The following is a 16975-nucleotide window of genomic DNA, read 5'->3' as shown; positions in this document are numbered from 1 at the left end:
TAGTTTGACATTTAAATAAACACCAACAATAGAACAGAACAGCTGATGAGCAGCATCATAGCATTTTATTCAGCAATTAGAAATGAGGCTAGGATCAAGAAAAGATGGAAGGCTCCACAATAGACGGAGGGCAGAAAAACAAACAGTAGAATTATGTGGTCTTTTTTGAGAACATATCTTTCCATTTGAGCCAAAATGGCGGTAGACCCATCATTTTGCTGTTGCGTGTAAAAAAGATGGATTGCACTGTGGGACACTGGAGATTTGCATGACAATAGTTTAAAACAATACTATGAATTTAAATGAAATATCAAGTTGCTCCACAAATGATCAGAAATGGAATAATGAAAAACATATGCAAAAATGACATTTAAAAATCGAACAAAGATGTCAAAGGTCAGTCCATACTTCAAGAACAAACAACCCGAAATGTTTCAATATTTCAAACACAAAACTTGGTTTATAATAAAAACAGTCATATTTGTGTCATTTCATCAACCTGACTAATAAAAATAACTGGATTAATAATAATAATGTAGCTACATTAACGTTATGCGCATGCGGGGTCAGAGTTGACAGTCGTGGAGGAGTGCGGTAGCTAAGCTAACAGCTAGCAACACATGTGGAGGGTACAACGGGAGGCAACCCTAACTCTGTCAAAATTCCCCCAACCGAACCGTAAACTACTCAGAACTTTAGTCACATCGAATTTAAGGAATAACAGTCGTTTACAATGAAAGGGTGAGTAAAGCCATTTAGAGACATGTCTATGTTCTTATCACGAGTAAAGTTTTTTTCTTGTCTCTTTTTTTTCTACAGGCGGGGAGGTGGTTGCAATGCTGCTGCTAGCTAAGCCCTTTGCGCGGTTAGGGGTAAAATAATCTGCCAATGATGGCACTACAGTGATTTTCGTTTCGCTAACCACCGTTTGTCATTGGGTAGCTAGCTAGTTAGCAAATAGCTTCGGCAACCTGCTAAGTGTGGCTAGTAGTGCCTGCATTACCCATCAAATTAACCATGCTTGAACAAAAGTCGGACAAGTTCGTAACCTGCCTGTTAGTTTGTGACGTTTAGCTAACCTGAAATTCGATGTCCTACTTTGACGCTAGCTATAGATAATTAGTACTAGGCTACTTTACGCCACTCTCAACTCCAACCTTGTTCAACTAACTAGCTAGCTACTTTACTTAACGAGTGAACCACGCGGCTAGGTAGCTAACGCTAACTAGCTAACTTCAATATGGAACACATAACTGTCACCCCACCAATGCTCCTTCTATTTGTGATCACACTACCTAACGTTAGCATAATGTTCACGTTTGTCAGCAGTTTATTTGAAGTATGTTTAACTAGTATCACTGGTTTCTGTGAAGCAGGGCAACGTTGATTCGCTAGCTAACTTGGCTAACTAGCTAGCTTATTAGGCAACCTAGCTAAATGATTCAATAACCCAATGATTCAACTGTACTGTTTGGGGCGTAAGCATCAACCATAAAACTAGGTGCTTTGTTCATCTTATGCAATTATCTGCCAAGCTTACAAAATATCAGTTCCCTCATTGCTGCTTTGGGAACACTAGGTACATTCTGCATCTCTTCTCATTCTGCATCCAAAAGTGGAATGGTTAGAATTAGGAATTTAATAGGATCTTTATGGTGGAATGACACAATGTAGCAAATGTTTACTACTGTATGTAGCCAACTACTTCAGGCATTTCTAGCTCTATTTTAAAGTGTCAACAGGAAAGGCATCAGTGGATCAAAAAAGACTGGTGTGTAGATTCAATGTTGAAACAATCAAACCACAGTTTTTCAACTTGATGTTTACTTATATACTTAACAAGTTTTAATAACATGACACCATCTTGTCTGCAAAGTCCAATGGGGTCTCATGACGTGGTGTCTCGGGTTTTTTAATTCGCGGAGCAGATGTCTTAGGTTTGAATATCTGCAATGTTGCATGATCTCTGCTGCCGCTCTATTCTGACTGCTGGTGAACACGTGAGCAGCAGCTGTTGTCGGCCTAGAGGTTTTAACATAAGGAGCCGCCCTATAAATACCTCTGTGCGCTCCCCGGGGGAGGTCAATTTGGGGCAAACAGTCAAGACACGAAAACAAACTCTCTAGATCGCAGAGATTGACATRTGCATATGCATCTTGACTAATCTTAAATGATCAATGCACACAGGAAAGTGTGTATACATACATAGATTGCTTCTAGTTGCAACTAACATGTCATCCAGCCCGCCATTGAATTTATGTTTTTGCGTTAGGGGGCAGATTTTGTGTCTGGCGTTGTGGTGTATGCGTGTTGGCCTTTTGGGATGAGAGGTGGCAGCTGTCAGTGCATCTGGGCTGGTCCAGATGGCTCACAGTGGCAGAAAACTGGCTTCCCTGTCTGCTCCCTAGAAGTGGTCAAAGCACAGACAGGACCATGTCCTCAAGCAAACTGTTAGACATCTCTAAGTTTATCAACATAGTTAATGAGTTGTCTATATAGGCCAGTGTATGGGTATGTACTACGCACCTGTGTAGGATTCACTCTGGATAGGAGCGCCACATTATCTATCTTTGTTGCTTGGAGTCCACTCCCACCTGTGTCCCCAGCTGGTTGACCGCTCTGCTCTTGTTCCAGTAGCCGGATCGAGCTGGGGGATGTTACGCCCCACAACATTAAACAGTTGAAACGCCTCAACCAGGTCATCTTCCCCGTCAGCTACAATGACAAATTCTACAAGGACGTGCTCGAAGTGGGAGAGCTCGCCAAGCTAGGTAAGACGAGACAGGCTTGCCCAACCACATAGTCTTATGTTGTCTGATATTGACGCACTTGTTTTGGTAGTGAACTAATGGTATAATATAAGGAAAAACTGCAGCATGGCACTGATGTAATATGCCTGCCCTCTGATCCCTGTGTTTGCAGCGTACTTCAATGACATTGCGGTGGGGGCAGTGTGCTGCAGAGTGGACCACTCTCAGAACCAGAAGAGACTGTACATCATGACACTGGGCTGCCTAGCGCCCTACCGCAGATTAGGCATAGGTACGGCTCAATCTTTTCTTGGTTTCATACACCAGCAATATCCATATTTCCTTGTATCCTCTTACACTGTTTACACAGTATCAGGTCATGATAACCTGTGTGTTGCATATTGTCAAACTCCTAGTCTTCTGTCTTTTATTGTAACCAGGAACGAAGATGCTGAACCATGTGTTAAACATCTGTGAGAAGGATGGCACTTTTGACAACATTTACCTGTAAGTTTATAATCTCAATATTTTTTTATGGCTTTCTCTCCTTGTGTCGATGTGAAAGATCTGGACAAAGAAAATGCCTGGTATGGGCATACACCATCTTGCTTAGCTCTCACCAGTCCTATGTTTTCACATCAGTGCATATCAAGGAGGCAACCTTTTGAGATGCACCCTCAGTGTTCAGTTGAAAATGTCACCCACACATCCCTTCATCCCTGACCTCTAATTCACACGCTTCCTTCCTTCCTCCTGACAGTCATGTGCAGATCAGCAACGAGTCTGCAATCGACTTCTACCAGAAGTTTGGCTTTGAGATCATTGAGACGAAAAAGAACTACTACAAGAGGATAGAACCGGCAGATGCCCACGTGCTTCAGAAGAGCCTGCGCAGCCCTTGTGCGCCCCCTGGGGGAGAGCTGCAGAAGGCAGAGTAGCCTCTGAAAAGAGCATGGTCGTGCCCCGCCTCCCCAAGAAACAGAACTGTGACAGATGCCCATGGGTCGACACATTCACCACTTTCTTCAAAGGACGTTAAAAAGAGAAAAAACAAATTCAAAGTTTAAAAAACAAAACATGGCTGCATTTTTATTTTGCAACAAAACAAACACATTTTGCATTTTATTTTTACTATTTTTCTTCATTTAGAAATTTGAAAACAAAATAAAGGATTCAGAATCCAAAAGTGCTCAGAAAAGCTGCTGACTTAAGACAGTTTAGCTATGGTGGGGGGTTTCTGTGTTTGCAAATCATACTGTTTGAGTTGTTTTAAATGCGGTTTGTACTAAAAAAAACGATAGAACTGAATAGGGAAAATCTTTTACAGTAAGAGACTATCGTTGACAAAGGAAGTCCAACTGGCAAACATGGAGTGATGCTTCTCGTCGTAATGGTGACACGTTTGGAACACTGAACTCATCCCCTTGTCACCTGAGCCCAGGGACTTATGGGAAGAGTTTTTACTGGTGGATGAGACTTACTGTTTCTTCTTCTAGCAATATGCAAAGTGTGAGCCTTGCGCTGTGATGCAATGCCCCCTATTGACGTCAAAGCTCTGATGCCAGTCCAAAGGGGGAAAGGAGCGCCCCACAGAACGGGCATGAGGAAGGATGAACGGTTTCAAGTTGTGGGGAGATTTGAGGGAGTGGATTCCACTCCTTGTTTCTGAATGGTTTTGTTTCTCAACCCATCTATTTAATCCCCCCTTTTAGATCTTTTTCTTTTCAGCTCTTTTTTAAAAATATATATTGATGCTGATTGGCTCAGGGCTTCTCCTGGGCTTGCCACAGATGCTGTGAGAGAGTCCAGGAAACCTTCAGAGAGATCAGAGTGTGAGATGGGCAAGGGTGTATGAGATCACAGGAAATAACAGGTTTATTACGATGTTGGTGTTTTTGTCGAAGTACAAAGATGTGACAATGAACAAGACGTCAAGCAGGGGTTGCTTGAGTACTTGGCAGTTCCGGAACAGGAGGCGGGTCTAGGACTAGAGCAGTTCAATTGACTGGCTAAGATGGAGTTCTCTCAGCCTGGGTGAAGTGCATGAGTGAGATTGTTGTGGATGCTTCTGTTTAGATTGGCACTTTATAGTTAGCTGGAGTACTGTCTGGTACTGAGGCTAACCTTTATTGGCCCCTGTAGTAGGAAGTAGGAACCCAGCCAACTAGATCTTTCCACATGTATCCTTTTTGTGTGCTTCACTCATGACCATTGTGGGAAGGTTGCGTGTTGGTTTGGTAGTTTCCTCTGTCTGTAGGGCCCCTTACAACAGAACCTGAAGCCCAGGAGAAACCTGCTCCACTGCATGCTGGGAGAATACTGCCCTCTCCACTGTAGTAAAAGCATGTTTTGTTTTCTCCTTTTGAAAATGATCTTTTCTGGAGCTCTATATTGTAAGACTTTTTAACCTCTAAATAAAATAAATGCTATTTGCATTGTGGGTTCATTATTTCTATTTCATGATGTAGATCAGACTGTAAATGGTAATGTGTCTGTATATCCATTATAGTTTACAATCATACAGTACCTTAAAGTATTCAGATCCCTTGACTTTTACAGCCTTAATCTAAAATGGATTAAATAAAAAATAATCAGCAATCTACACATAATACCCCATAATGACAAAGCGAAAACAGMTTTTTTGATTTTCCTTGTGATTTTAGGAAAAAATAAAAAACAGATAAACCTTATTTATTTACCTAGGTATTCAGGCCCTATGCTATGAGACTCGAAATTGAGCTCAGGTGCATCCTGTTTCCATTGATCATCCTTGAGATGTGGTAAATTAAATTGATATGATATGATTTGGAAGGGCACACTCCTGTCTATATACGGTCCCACAGTTGACAGTGCCTATCAACAAAAACCAAGCCATGAGGTCAAAGGAATGTTCTGTAGAGCTCAGAGACAGGATTGTGTCAAGGCACAACATTTTGCAGCATTGAAGGTCCCCAAGAACACAATGTCCTCCATCATTCTTAAATGGAATAAGTTTGGAGCCACCAAGATTCTTCCAAGAGCTGGCAGCCAGGCCAACCTGAGCAATCGGGGGAGAAGGGCCTTGGTAGGTGACCAAGAACCCAATGGTCACTGACAGAGCTCCATAGTTTCTCTGTGGAGATGGGAGAACCTTCCAGAAGGATGACCATCTCTGCAGTGCTTCACCAATCAGGCTTTTATGGTAGAGTGGCCAGATGGAAGCCACTCTTCAGTAAAAGGCACATGACAGCCAGCTTGGAGTTTACAAAAGGCACCTTAAGGATTATCAGACCACGAGAAACAAGATTCTCTGGTCTGATGAAACCAAGATTGAACTATTTGGCCTGAATGCCAAGTGTCACGTCTGGAGGAAACCTGGCACCATACCTACGATGAAGCATGGTGATGGCAGCATCAAGCTGTGGGGATGTTTTTCAGCGGCAGGGTAGGGAGACTCGTTAGGATCGAGGGAAAGATGACCAAAGCGAAGTACAGAGCTCCTTGATGAAAACCTGCCCCAGAGTGTTCAGGTTCACCTTCCAACAGGAAAACGACCCTGAGCAAGAGTGGCTTCGGGACAAGCTGCTGAATGTCCTTGAGTGGCCCGGACTTGAACCCGATTTAATATCTCTGGAGAGACCTGAAAATGGCTGTGCAGCAATGCTCCCCATCCAACCTGACAACGCTTGAGAGGCTCTGCAGAGAAGAATGGGAGAAACTCCCAAAATACAGGTGTGCCAAACTTGTATTGTTATCCCCAAAAGACGCGATGCTGTAATCGCTGCCGAAGGTGCTTCAACAAAGTCCTGAGTGAAGGGTCTGAATACTTATGTAAATGTGATATTTCTGTTTTATTTTTAATAAATTTGCAGACATTTCTTAGTCTGTTTTCTCTTTGTCATTGTGGGGTATTGTCTGTAGCTTGGTGGGGGGTTTTGGAGGGGGGAATTTAATCCGTTTTAAAATAAGGCTGTAACGTAACAAAATGTGGAAAAAATCAAGGGGTCTGACTACTTTTCGAAGGGACTTTTTTTCCGTCATAGTTCAAAATGCACGGGCAGAGAAGTAGAGGAGACTCAGCATAGAATGTTTATCCCTGAGACGCAATTTGCTCTATAGTAGGAAGTGAGATATATACGAACGACATGGTATAAAAAAAATACAATGTCATAACTGACTGTTCAATTTGTGTACAGTATGGATAAATCCTGCTTGATCCGTCAATCATTCAAATCACATTCCATGACTTCGTCCCAGTACACATTTTGATTGGATCATAGCTCGAATCTCTTGATTCCCGATCGTTCGTCTTAGTTTACTTACGCCCCCTTCTCCTTACCACTTGAATTTGTGTTAGGTTGTGAGTGGAGTTTATTGCCAGAGAGAACCAAAGTTTTGTCAGGAACGAAATCCCATAATGGGGAAACTACAGGTAATTTGCTAGCTTATTATTTTTCCCAACTTTTCCAGGGGGTTTTCTGATTGCATTTTTGTTCAAGTCTAGCTAGCAAGCTTGACATGTACCCAAGCTACTACATAGTGATCTAGCTAGCGAGCTAACGTCTGGGTGGCTGTTTGTTTAGCTAGCACAATATAGTTATACCATGTACTGTGAGTGTGAACCTATGTTTTACGTCATTGTCGCTTAAATTCACTATCAAAATAGGGCTTATCTTCTGTGAAACTACTCCAACACCAGGATAGCAGTGCTAATGAGATAGCTACGTAGTTCTCGGCCCCCTAGCTACTACGTAGCTAACGTTACTTGGAAAGTATAGGTTGAAAATGGGGATGTTAGTGGGTTAACTACATTTGAATTATTTTCCAATAGAACGCTATCCATTGCCCCCAATATGTTGAGTTCTAAACATCTTGTCAGAATATTAATTCATTATTTTCAGCTTATGTTAACTGGGAAAACCGATTCACACAGCGTTGGACTAAGCTCATTGTTTACATGAAACTTGGCAATGGTCTGCGTATCTTGTCCCATATTGTTGTGATGAGTAAAGGCAGCACAACATGAGGCTACTTGAATTTGGAAGTTTTGTTGTTGCTCAACAGCCTTGTCAGTTATGATCCGTTATTTATTTGTAATCAATGTTTTTTCTATTGTCTAGTCATACCTCCTCACTCATTGGTCTCTTATGACTGTTTGGGTTGCAGGTCGGCCAGGGAAGGGATTTAATGTTTGGACTGCGAGGGTGGTGACCAGGCAGTAGATTAGGCCAGGATGCCAGAGATGACAGAGAACCAGACTCCTGGCCATAAACCACGGTAAGGACAAAACAGGGATCCTTCTGACCAGTGTTACGTCTATGGGAAGGATCCCTTGGCGTATGTATTGTCAGCGCTTTACCACAGAAACACATGCAGTCTTCTACATTGATATGGGTATCGTTTTCAGACACACAACATTAGCTAACCTCTTCGTTTTCTCTTGCAGGAAGAAAAAAAACAAGGAATCTCACAATGCAGGTGAGATGTTGTTTTAGTGTTTTTCTGTAGTTTTCCAGTATATTGTGGGAATGACTCGCTAAGGTTTTGTTTTTGTCCTTTAGTTGAGAGACAGCGAAAAGAGAAGATCAACGCTGGAATTAACCGTATTGGGGACCTTCTACCCTGTTCCCAGGCACTGAAGCAGGTAGGCCTAACCCATAGTCACACACACACACACACCTTAGTGTGTTTTGGACCAAACCATAGAACTTACAGGCTTGGTTTGCTTTTGAAGGTGTAGTATTTATCCTTTGGTCTGAAGCTATTAGTTGGTCTTGTCTGTGAAGATCCTGTTGTTATAGTGCCATCTGTTTTGACTTGTGTTTGTATACATGTAAATCCCATACTGACATCCTCCCTGTCTGTCTTTAGAGTAAGAACATGATCCTGGACCAGGCCTACCGTTACATAATTGAGCTACAGAAACAAAAGGACGCCATGCTTCTCAAGGGAGGAGACCTAGTACAAGGTGAGATGAGAGTTTGTGTGACATTTACAAGTATGTTTTGACGGTGCAGAAGTATTTCATTCCTTTGAGTGTGTTTTCTTATGCGTTTGCTTGCATTTGACAGTGTTTGTGTGTATGTGTCTGAATGTTTGAGAGTCCTGTGTTGATGACCACTAATCCTTGTTGTCTCCTATCTCTGCAGCTGAGGAGATCCGGCGGCTGCGGCATCAGCTGGACGAGCTGCGGAAGGAGAGCGGCCATTACATTGAGCTGCTAAAAGCCCACGACATCAACTTCCTGGACGACCCCACTGTCCACTGGAAGGGCAAGTTGCGCTGTGCAAAGGTTGCCAAAGTAACGCCCACTCACCAGCTCCCCAAAAGAATTATTGTCTACTCCAATGGGAATGTGATACGCCCAGCAGGAAAGGAACCTAGTCCAGCCTCCGATCAGGGGAAGCAACATGCTGAGGCTGTGATTGTTCAGTCATCTTGTGACATTACAGCAGGGGTAAGGGTGAACAGGGTTCTTAAGCACGTCAGCGTCCCTTCCTCTGCCCCTCCGCTCCTCCCTGGGGCAACCCTTGCCCCTACAGTGTCTATACCTGGCATCAGGCTGGTGGAACAGTGTGTAGCAGAGGCACCTTCAGCCCCAAAACTGCCGCCCTCTGTGTCCTACTTCACCCTCCAGGGTCTCTGCCCTCTCCCGACTGTCACCACCGCCTTGCCACAGCAGCCCCAGCCTGCCACCCCAGCCCCTAGTCTCACCGTCGCAGCCAGTCTGGCCACCCAACTCCCTCTCCAGCCTGTCCCCAGCCTTACAGCCCTTCCCCAGGTTATAACCACCCAGAACACTGCCAGCAGGACTCTGAGTTATACGACTATCCCCAGCAGCTCAACCCTCCTCAGGGCCAGTGCAGCAGGGAGCACACAGACCACCTGGACTACCCTACAGCTGGCTGGGAACACAGTGCAACCTGTCTGCCAGTCTCTCTCCACACAGGAGACTAGCGCCACTGGGCAGCAGGTGTCCGTATGCCCCACAAGCACTAAACCATCAGTTCAACCCATTCATATTCAAATGAGGCCACAGGTACCCATACAGCCCCAGGCACCCATCACTGCCCATATCCAAGCCCAGCCCCCCATACAGAGGACACCCCAGCTACGGCCAGCTATCCTTGCCCAGCACCAGCCTCAGCCAGTCATGGCCCCCAAGCCACAGTGTGCCATCCTCCCTCAGTCAGCCATAATGCCCCAGCCTGCTGTGGTAGCCCACTCAGCTATGATGTCACAACCTCAACCTGCTGTACTACAACAGGCAACAGTCCTCCCCCATCCACAGACTGCCCTGATGAATCAGCCCCACCCCCAGACATCTGTGATGCCCCTCCTCCAGACCATGCAAGTATTGCAAGTAAACCCTGCAGGGACAACGGTTGCTAGGGTAACGGCTCCTCAGAACACTAACAACCCGAATGTTGTCATCCTACAGCAGACTAATCCCTGCTCAGCCCAGTCGGTTGTCAGGGAGGACTTAACCAATCAGACGCCTTGCCAGCACATCGTCATCATCCAGGCCTCCAATCAGCCTCCACCTGCTCCTCCTCAGAACCCTCAGGTTGGCATGGTGCCCACTACAGCACCTGTCATGCCCAATCAGATTGTCGCAACCAGCTGCCCAACTTCCACCACTGGGCAACAGATATTTGGGGGTAAACAGTTGGTCCACATTCTACCCCGTCCTGTCCCTCAAACCCAGGCCCCCCCGGTTCCCCCGACCCCTCAGACCATCACTGTGAACGGCCAGGTGTTTTCCCTGCAGCCCATGAAGACCTCGGATAAGTATGGTTCTCAGGGTGGCCAGAGCAGTCTCCAGCTGATCCAGCCCACCACTGTTGAGGAGCCCACCACCAACGTGGCTCTGCACACCCTGGGAGCCCTCAGCAGTCTCAACCAGAGCATCTCACAGGGCATGCCGCCATGCATCTCCACCCAGAGTAACGTCCAGCTGACCCTTGCCCCACCATCCTACTCTATAGTGCCACAACAGCCATCTTCTGTCCCGGTTTCAGCAGCTCCACACAGTTCCCCTGTCAGTCAGATCTCGATCCCCAGTGTGACTCCACCCAGAACAGGTCTGGAGGTGGGTACAGGGAAGGCCTCGCGGAGACAGCCTGGCACAGCTTCAATGCCCAGAGCTAAGAGAGCCACCACCAAGAGGACCAAGTTGGTTAGGAAGAAGGAGCCTAAACAGGGACAGACTAGTCGTACTGTCACCATTGCAGCCAAGCCAGTGGCTGTAACAGGGGACCGTCAGGAACAAGAGGCCACTGTGGCTCAGGGAATCCCATCCTCTGCTGCTGGGACAGTACAGCCAAAGCCTGGCCCTGTCAGCACCACAGTGAACACATCCTTGGTTAGTAGTATTGAGGCTTCCACACAGAGCAGACCTGTGAGTAGTGTTGGCTCTCCACAGTCCACACCTAAAGATGGTAGTGTCAATGCTGCTACACATAGTGGGCCAACTGTCTCCAGTGCATGCACAACACAGAGTAGAACCTCTGTGGCAAATGCCACTAGTGTCACTCCGTGTACATCAGCAGTCGGTATCAGCTCCACACAGAGTCAACTCATTATCACTAGTGTTGTGAGTCTATCTGCAGTCACCACTATCACGTGTGCAGCAGATACGCCTACAGTCAGTGCTATTGTTTCTTCCCAGAGTAAACAACCTGCTGTCGCCCCTAGTGACAGCTCCACTCACCTTAGACCTATAGTCACACAGAACAGACAGCCTGTTACTACTACTGTCAACACTGTGCAAGCTAGATTAGCTGCTACCAATGGCAGTTCTAGACAGAGCAGATCTATGCTGACCAGTGCCTTTTCCACAGAGACTAGATCCACATCTACGGGTGTGACGTCGTCAGCAGCATGTCGACCCTCAGTCAGCACTGTAAGCTCAATAGAAAGTACACCAATGGTGTCTCTCCAGTCTGCTCAGCTCACCTCATCAATGGGTCAGACCAAGCCAGCTAACAGCCAGGAGTCTCAGCCTACAACCCAGACCCAGTCCCAGCCTGTGGCTTTTCCCTCGGTCCCCTCCACTCCAACCCCCTGCTCCGGTGCACTGTCTTTCTCTTCAACCTCTGTAACAGTCCCCATGACCATGCCATCAGAATACAGGAAGCGGGTCACCTGTAATAGACCCTCGAACCAGCAAATGACCATCCCCACTTCCACCCCCAAACCATCCCATCGTGCTGAGCTGAAAGTGACAGCGGTGTCAGGCAGGGAGAAGGAGCCTCAGGCAGAAGGCCACCCCAGCGCAGCGATGGAGAAAGGGAGTGTGAGGAGTAATGCAGCGCCCTCTAGAAAGGACTCCACTCTCCCACAGCAGGTGTACACACTAGACAACGAGGCCCCGGATCAGCCTCAGGCTCCCAGCAGACAAACTGACTCACCCATGTCTGGTGGAGCAGGTGGCGTAATGGGCTTCTCTGTGGCGTCCATGCTTCCTACTGGCCACAGTGTCAGTTCCTCGCCGAGTCATTTTGGACCGTTTACTTTTACCACAGAGCAGGCTGATATCCTGGCTATGTTGGAGCAGGACAGTCCTGGGAGGAGGGTGGGGGGCTGCACCGTGGACAACCCCACCGGCTCCACAAACAACCCAACGCCTGCATGGGAACCCAACCCCAAGTCCCAGCAAGCCTCCAGCAGCAAAGAGAGGGGGGCTGGACAACAGACGAAGCTCACCAAACAGATGGAGACTCCAGRGGCTAAACCCCCATCACAGGTGTCTGTTAGGGGCCAGGCTGGAGAGGTAGCAGGCAGTGCAGCCAGCGGAGCCAGACATCCACAGAACCTCTCCTACTCCCAGTCCCAAACCCAGGCCCAGTCTGGTACTGCCAGCACCCTCAGTGTCAACAACCTGATCCGGCCCAGCTCCCGTCAGCAGCAGGCCTACCCAGGCTCCCCCAGTCTGGCTGGGCAGCAGGGCTCAGTCCCATCCCCTGCGGGGAACTCAGTCCATGTCTCCCAGCCCTCCACCCCTGGCCTTCCTCCCTGCTCGGGCTCAGTCCAGCTGAACGAGTACACTCCCCTTAAGAGTGCCCAGATGAGGCCCCAGGTGGGGGTGGGTGAGCCACGACACATCAAGGACGTGTCCAAGCGGCCAGCCCAGGACGATGTGATGCTGTCCAGCAGTAACAAGCGACATAAGACCTGCCCATCGGCCTCCAACGTGGGATGCATGGAGGTCAAACCCCTGGACCACAGCCAGATGATGGTACCCCAACTTCCCCCTACCTCCTCATCCATCATGACCAGGATCAACCCTGATGGAGTTGGCACCCTGTTCTCAGGCAACACCTTCATGAGTACGGTGCTTAGACCCACCGAGAGCCACTGTACCCCCCAGCTGCCCGTACAGGAACACAACCAACCAGGTGTGCTCCACCTGCCTCAGGGCCACCCCCAGCATGGTGCACCCCAGCTGGGCCAACACCTCGGGGGGAACCCCTACCTGAAGCAGCAGCAGCAGCAGCAACAGGAGCACCAGAGGCACCACCTGTACCAGCTCCAGCACCACCTGACCCAGCCTGACCCTGCACAGCTCCACAGCCTCCACCAGAGGGCGCTGCAGCAGGAGCAGCACGTCCAGAAGAAGCGGGTGCTGGTTGGAGGGGGTCATGGCGGCCCTCCTGTGGGCCTGCAACAGAAACAACACCACCTGGAGAAGACTGGAGTTCAGCAGCATCATCAACAATCACACCAACAACACCAACAACAGTCTCAACAACAGCACCAACAGCAAACACACCAACAGCAGCAGCACCAACAACAGTCACAACATCAACAGTCTCATCAGCAACAGCACCAACAGCAAACACAACAGCAAACACAACAGCAACACCAACAACAAGCCCAGTCACAGCAACATCATCAACAACACCCTCAACAGCAGAGCTCCCACTCCAGACACCAGCACCTCCAGCAGCAACAGATCCAGCAGCAGCAGCAACAACAACAGCAGCAGCAGCACTTTGGGTCGCGGCACCAGGAGAAGAGCTGTGAGGGCCAGCCAGGACCAGCAGGACCCAGAGCTCACCACAGCAGCCACCTGGCCCCGCAGGAACACCTCAAGGTACAGGAACTACTGAGGCTGTCTTGAATGATAGCCATAAAATGATAGGATTACATTTACTTTGCCTACGTACTCTTGCTATTCTATGGTAGTATATTGGTGCTATGCATGATAAAGCATGTTTTTGTATTTCATGTGTTATCTAATTTAAGCAATAAAGCCTGAAGAGGTGTGGTATATGGCTAATATACCACCGCTAAGGGCTGTTCTTAAGCACGACGCATCGCGGAGTGCCCGGACACAGCCCTTAGCCGTGGTAAATTGGCCATATACCACAAACCCCCAAGGTTCCTTGTTGCTATTATAAACTGGTTACCAATGTAATTATTAGAGCAGTAAAAATACATGTTTTGTCATAACCATGGTATACGGTCTGATATACCACAGCTGTCAGCCAATCAGCATTTAGGGCTCAAACCACCCAGTTTATAATATCAAATAATTTATTCTCTCCTATCCCCTCCCTTCAGTCTGGTCAGGACCACAGTACCATGCAGAGGCTGATGAGCTCTAGGAACCTGGAGCAGCAACTGACTTCCCAGCCCAGCAACCCTGCCTCTCGGCCCTCCGACCTGGGCTGTGCCCCCTCGCGCCAGGAGCGCCACCGGGTCTCCAGCTACTCAGCAGAGGCTCTCATTGGGAAGAGTTCCTCCACTGGTGAGCAACAGCAGCGCATGGGGCTCCATCTCCAGGCCACCCGCGGTACTACACAGGAGCAACCAGACCTACGGGGCTACCTGGACACATCCAGAGTGAAGGGCAACGTCGCACATAACCCTCAGAGCAGGCTGCCCCCAGAGCACCCTGGTTCTGCAGACGTCCAGAGGATTTCTGAGTGTCCTCCGTTTAAAACGCTGAGCGGTGCTGGAGGGGGGCATCAACTGGGGGGCTTCGAGGTCCAGGTGTCCCGTGGCGGGGACATGACGCCTAAATCAGGTCCTTCCTCTCAGAGAGGCCCTCAGGGGCAGCAGGGTGGCTTCCGAATGGGACCGGGGCCTCCAGGGGATGGGCGACCCCGTGGTGGGTACAGTGTACCCCATCCTGGGACACAGGGGGTGCATATTGGTGCTCCAGGGCTTCCTCTGGACCAGGAGGGGTGTCAACAGAGCTTCATGCAGAGTCTCCTGGAGCAGACCAACCACCAGAGGGCAGTCCAATGCTGTCCTCCGGTCAGTATGGAGTACGGCTGTGTGCCTGGCAGCTCTGCAGGGGACATGCAGGCTAAAGCATCCAGCCCCAGTGTTCCTTCCACACAGAAGGCCTCAGCTATGAGGCTTGGGGAGGGCAACAAGGGCCACATCCCTCAGGGTAGTGGGAACATGGGTGCCCACCCAGGGGTACGGACAGGCCTCCCCCACCCCCCTACCCCCCACAGCAGCTCGGAGCCAGGCCGCACCCCTGCCCCCTCCAGACCCCCCACCTCAGTCAGCCAGCGCTCCCGCCACATCACCCAGGAGGCCCAGAGCCTGTCTCTTATACACATCTAGATGTGTATAAGAGACAGCCCCTACCCCCCACAGCAGCTCGGAGCCAGGCCGCACCCCTGCCCCCTCCAGACCCCCCACCTCAGTCAGCCAGCGCTCCCGCCACATCACCCAGGAGGCCCAGAGCGGGAAGCTGAGGCCTGGGGAGCGACCACGGTCAGGCAGCCTGAGACCTGGGAATCCCTTTGAGCCTGACGTCCACCTGCTGGGTCGACCACAGTCAGGGAGTGAGGCGCGGCGCAGCAGTATCGTCCGCTTTATGGCAGACAATGCCCAGGTTGCTGGGGACAACAACCTTGTGCCTGACCAACACCTGGCCCAGAACTTTGGCTTCCCCTTCATCCCGGAAGGAGGGATGAATCCCCCTCCTCCTATCAACGCCAACTCTACCTTTATCCCTCCTGTCAGCCAGCCCAACTCCTCCCGCCCCTCGGCCCTGCTACCCGTAGAGCCCCAGAACACCTTACCCTCCTTCTACCCCTCCTACCCCTCTGCCGCCCACCCCAGCGACATACCCCTCCAGTACTTCTCCAACCAGATGTTCACCAGCCCCGGCACCGACAAGAGCAGCTCTGCTCCCCTCAACAACCGCTTCGGCTCCATCCTGTCCCCCCCGCGCCCCGTAGGGTTCGCCCAGGCCAGCTTCCCCCTACTCTCAGACATGCCCCCTATGCCCATCAGCAACTCCTCTGGCATTACCCCACACCTGTCCAACTTCAGCCTCACCTCGCTGTTCCCAGAGATCGCCACAGCAATGCAGCCTGATGGTTCTGCCATGCCCATGTCCCCCCTGTTGTCTCTCTCCAACACTTCCTCTGCAGACTCGGGCAAACAGCCCAACCGCCCCGCCCACAACATCAGCCATATCCTGGGGCATGATGGGAGCTCTGCCGTGTAGCTAAGGGGACTTGAGGTGCCAACATGGTAGTCAGGAATGTTCTGTTTCCTTTCCATTTCATTGAGAAATGTGTTCAACTGAATTACGTGGAGAAATGTCATGGCCAATTGAATTGACAGGAGTTCCAACTCTTTTGTGTGGATTGAAGCGGTTGTAAGGGCTGCTGATCGGTTCTGTATGTTAGCTGACTTGGTTGGTATCATGTTATTATTCATGGTTAGTGAACCTACTCTCACATTCAACTGTTTTCTACTTTGACTGCCTGTCAGTTCAATTGATACCTTAACATGGCATCGGATGCCCGAGTTACTGAAGTCATAGCATTTCACTGAGCATTCCCCTCCCATACATCTACGATGGGGGAAATAAAGCTTCTAAACCATATGGTTTGCAGATGTGTCCAACGTATCTGCTTGTAACATGCTATGAAGAGTTTTGTACTTTCATTGACTGTGACATTAACATTGCACAACATTCTAAATGTAGTAACTTAAAATCATGGTGGCTGTACAGAACCATTTGTGTAGAGCTATTTTGTAAATATATTTCTTATGACAATTGTTAGTATAATATGTATGTATCTGTAAATAAATAAAGTTGATTTATTAACCTTTATTTATTGTTAAACTTGGTTTGTTTCAGAAACAGGATGTCCTCCAGATATCACTAGTTTAACAGTACTGTATGTGCCTTCAGTTGAGTGAGGGACAAATCAAAGCAAGCTATCTGAAATGGCTGCTTGCGAGAATTTTTGCGATTACACCTG

The 16975-nt window shown here is 48.7% G+C and overlaps 2 protein-coding genes across 3 annotated transcripts; both read left to right on the top strand.

The window, feature by feature from the left end:
• The first annotated feature begins 571 nt into the window (after positions 1-571).
• naa50 (N-alpha-acetyltransferase 50, NatE catalytic subunit) lies at positions 572-4135 on the top strand. Of its 2 annotated transcripts, none has more exons than XM_024000062.3 (5): positions 572-741; positions 2635-2771; positions 2923-3042; positions 3191-3257; positions 3511-4135. In XM_024000062.3, the coding sequence occupies exons 1-5, from the start codon at positions 734-736 to the stop codon at positions 3686-3688; spliced, it is 510 nt and encodes a 169-aa protein (XP_023855830.1). In that variant the 5' UTR covers positions 572-733; the 3' UTR covers positions 3689-4135. The 2 variants fall into 2 exon arrangements, with proteins under 2 accessions (XP_023855830.1, XP_023855831.1); XM_024000063.3 differs by having other exon boundaries at positions 583-741; positions 2638-2771.
• Positions 4136-7027: 2892 nt separating this feature from the next.
• Positions 7028-16824, top strand: LOC111973525 (basic helix-loop-helix domain-containing protein USF3). The gene is made up of 8 exons (XM_070446632.1): positions 7028-7161; positions 7896-8006; positions 8176-8207; positions 8291-8373; positions 8601-8697; positions 8879-13827; positions 14298-15216; positions 15362-16824. Exons 2-8 carry the CDS (start codon positions 7963-7965, stop codon positions 16207-16209), a joined length of 6972 nt encoding a protein of 2323 aa, XP_070302733.1. The 5' UTR covers positions 7028-7161; positions 7896-7962; the 3' UTR covers positions 16210-16824.
• Positions 16825-16975: the final 151 nt, after the last annotated feature.

The sequence above is a fragment of the Salvelinus sp. IW2-2015 genome, linkage group LG14, assembly GCF_002910315.2.
Source record: "Salvelinus sp. IW2-2015 linkage group LG14, ASM291031v2, whole genome shotgun sequence".
Taxonomy (NCBI): Eukaryota; Metazoa; Chordata; class Actinopteri; order Salmoniformes; family Salmonidae; genus Salvelinus; species Salvelinus sp. IW2-2015.
This window is presented reverse-complemented; position numbering and strand designations above follow the sequence as displayed.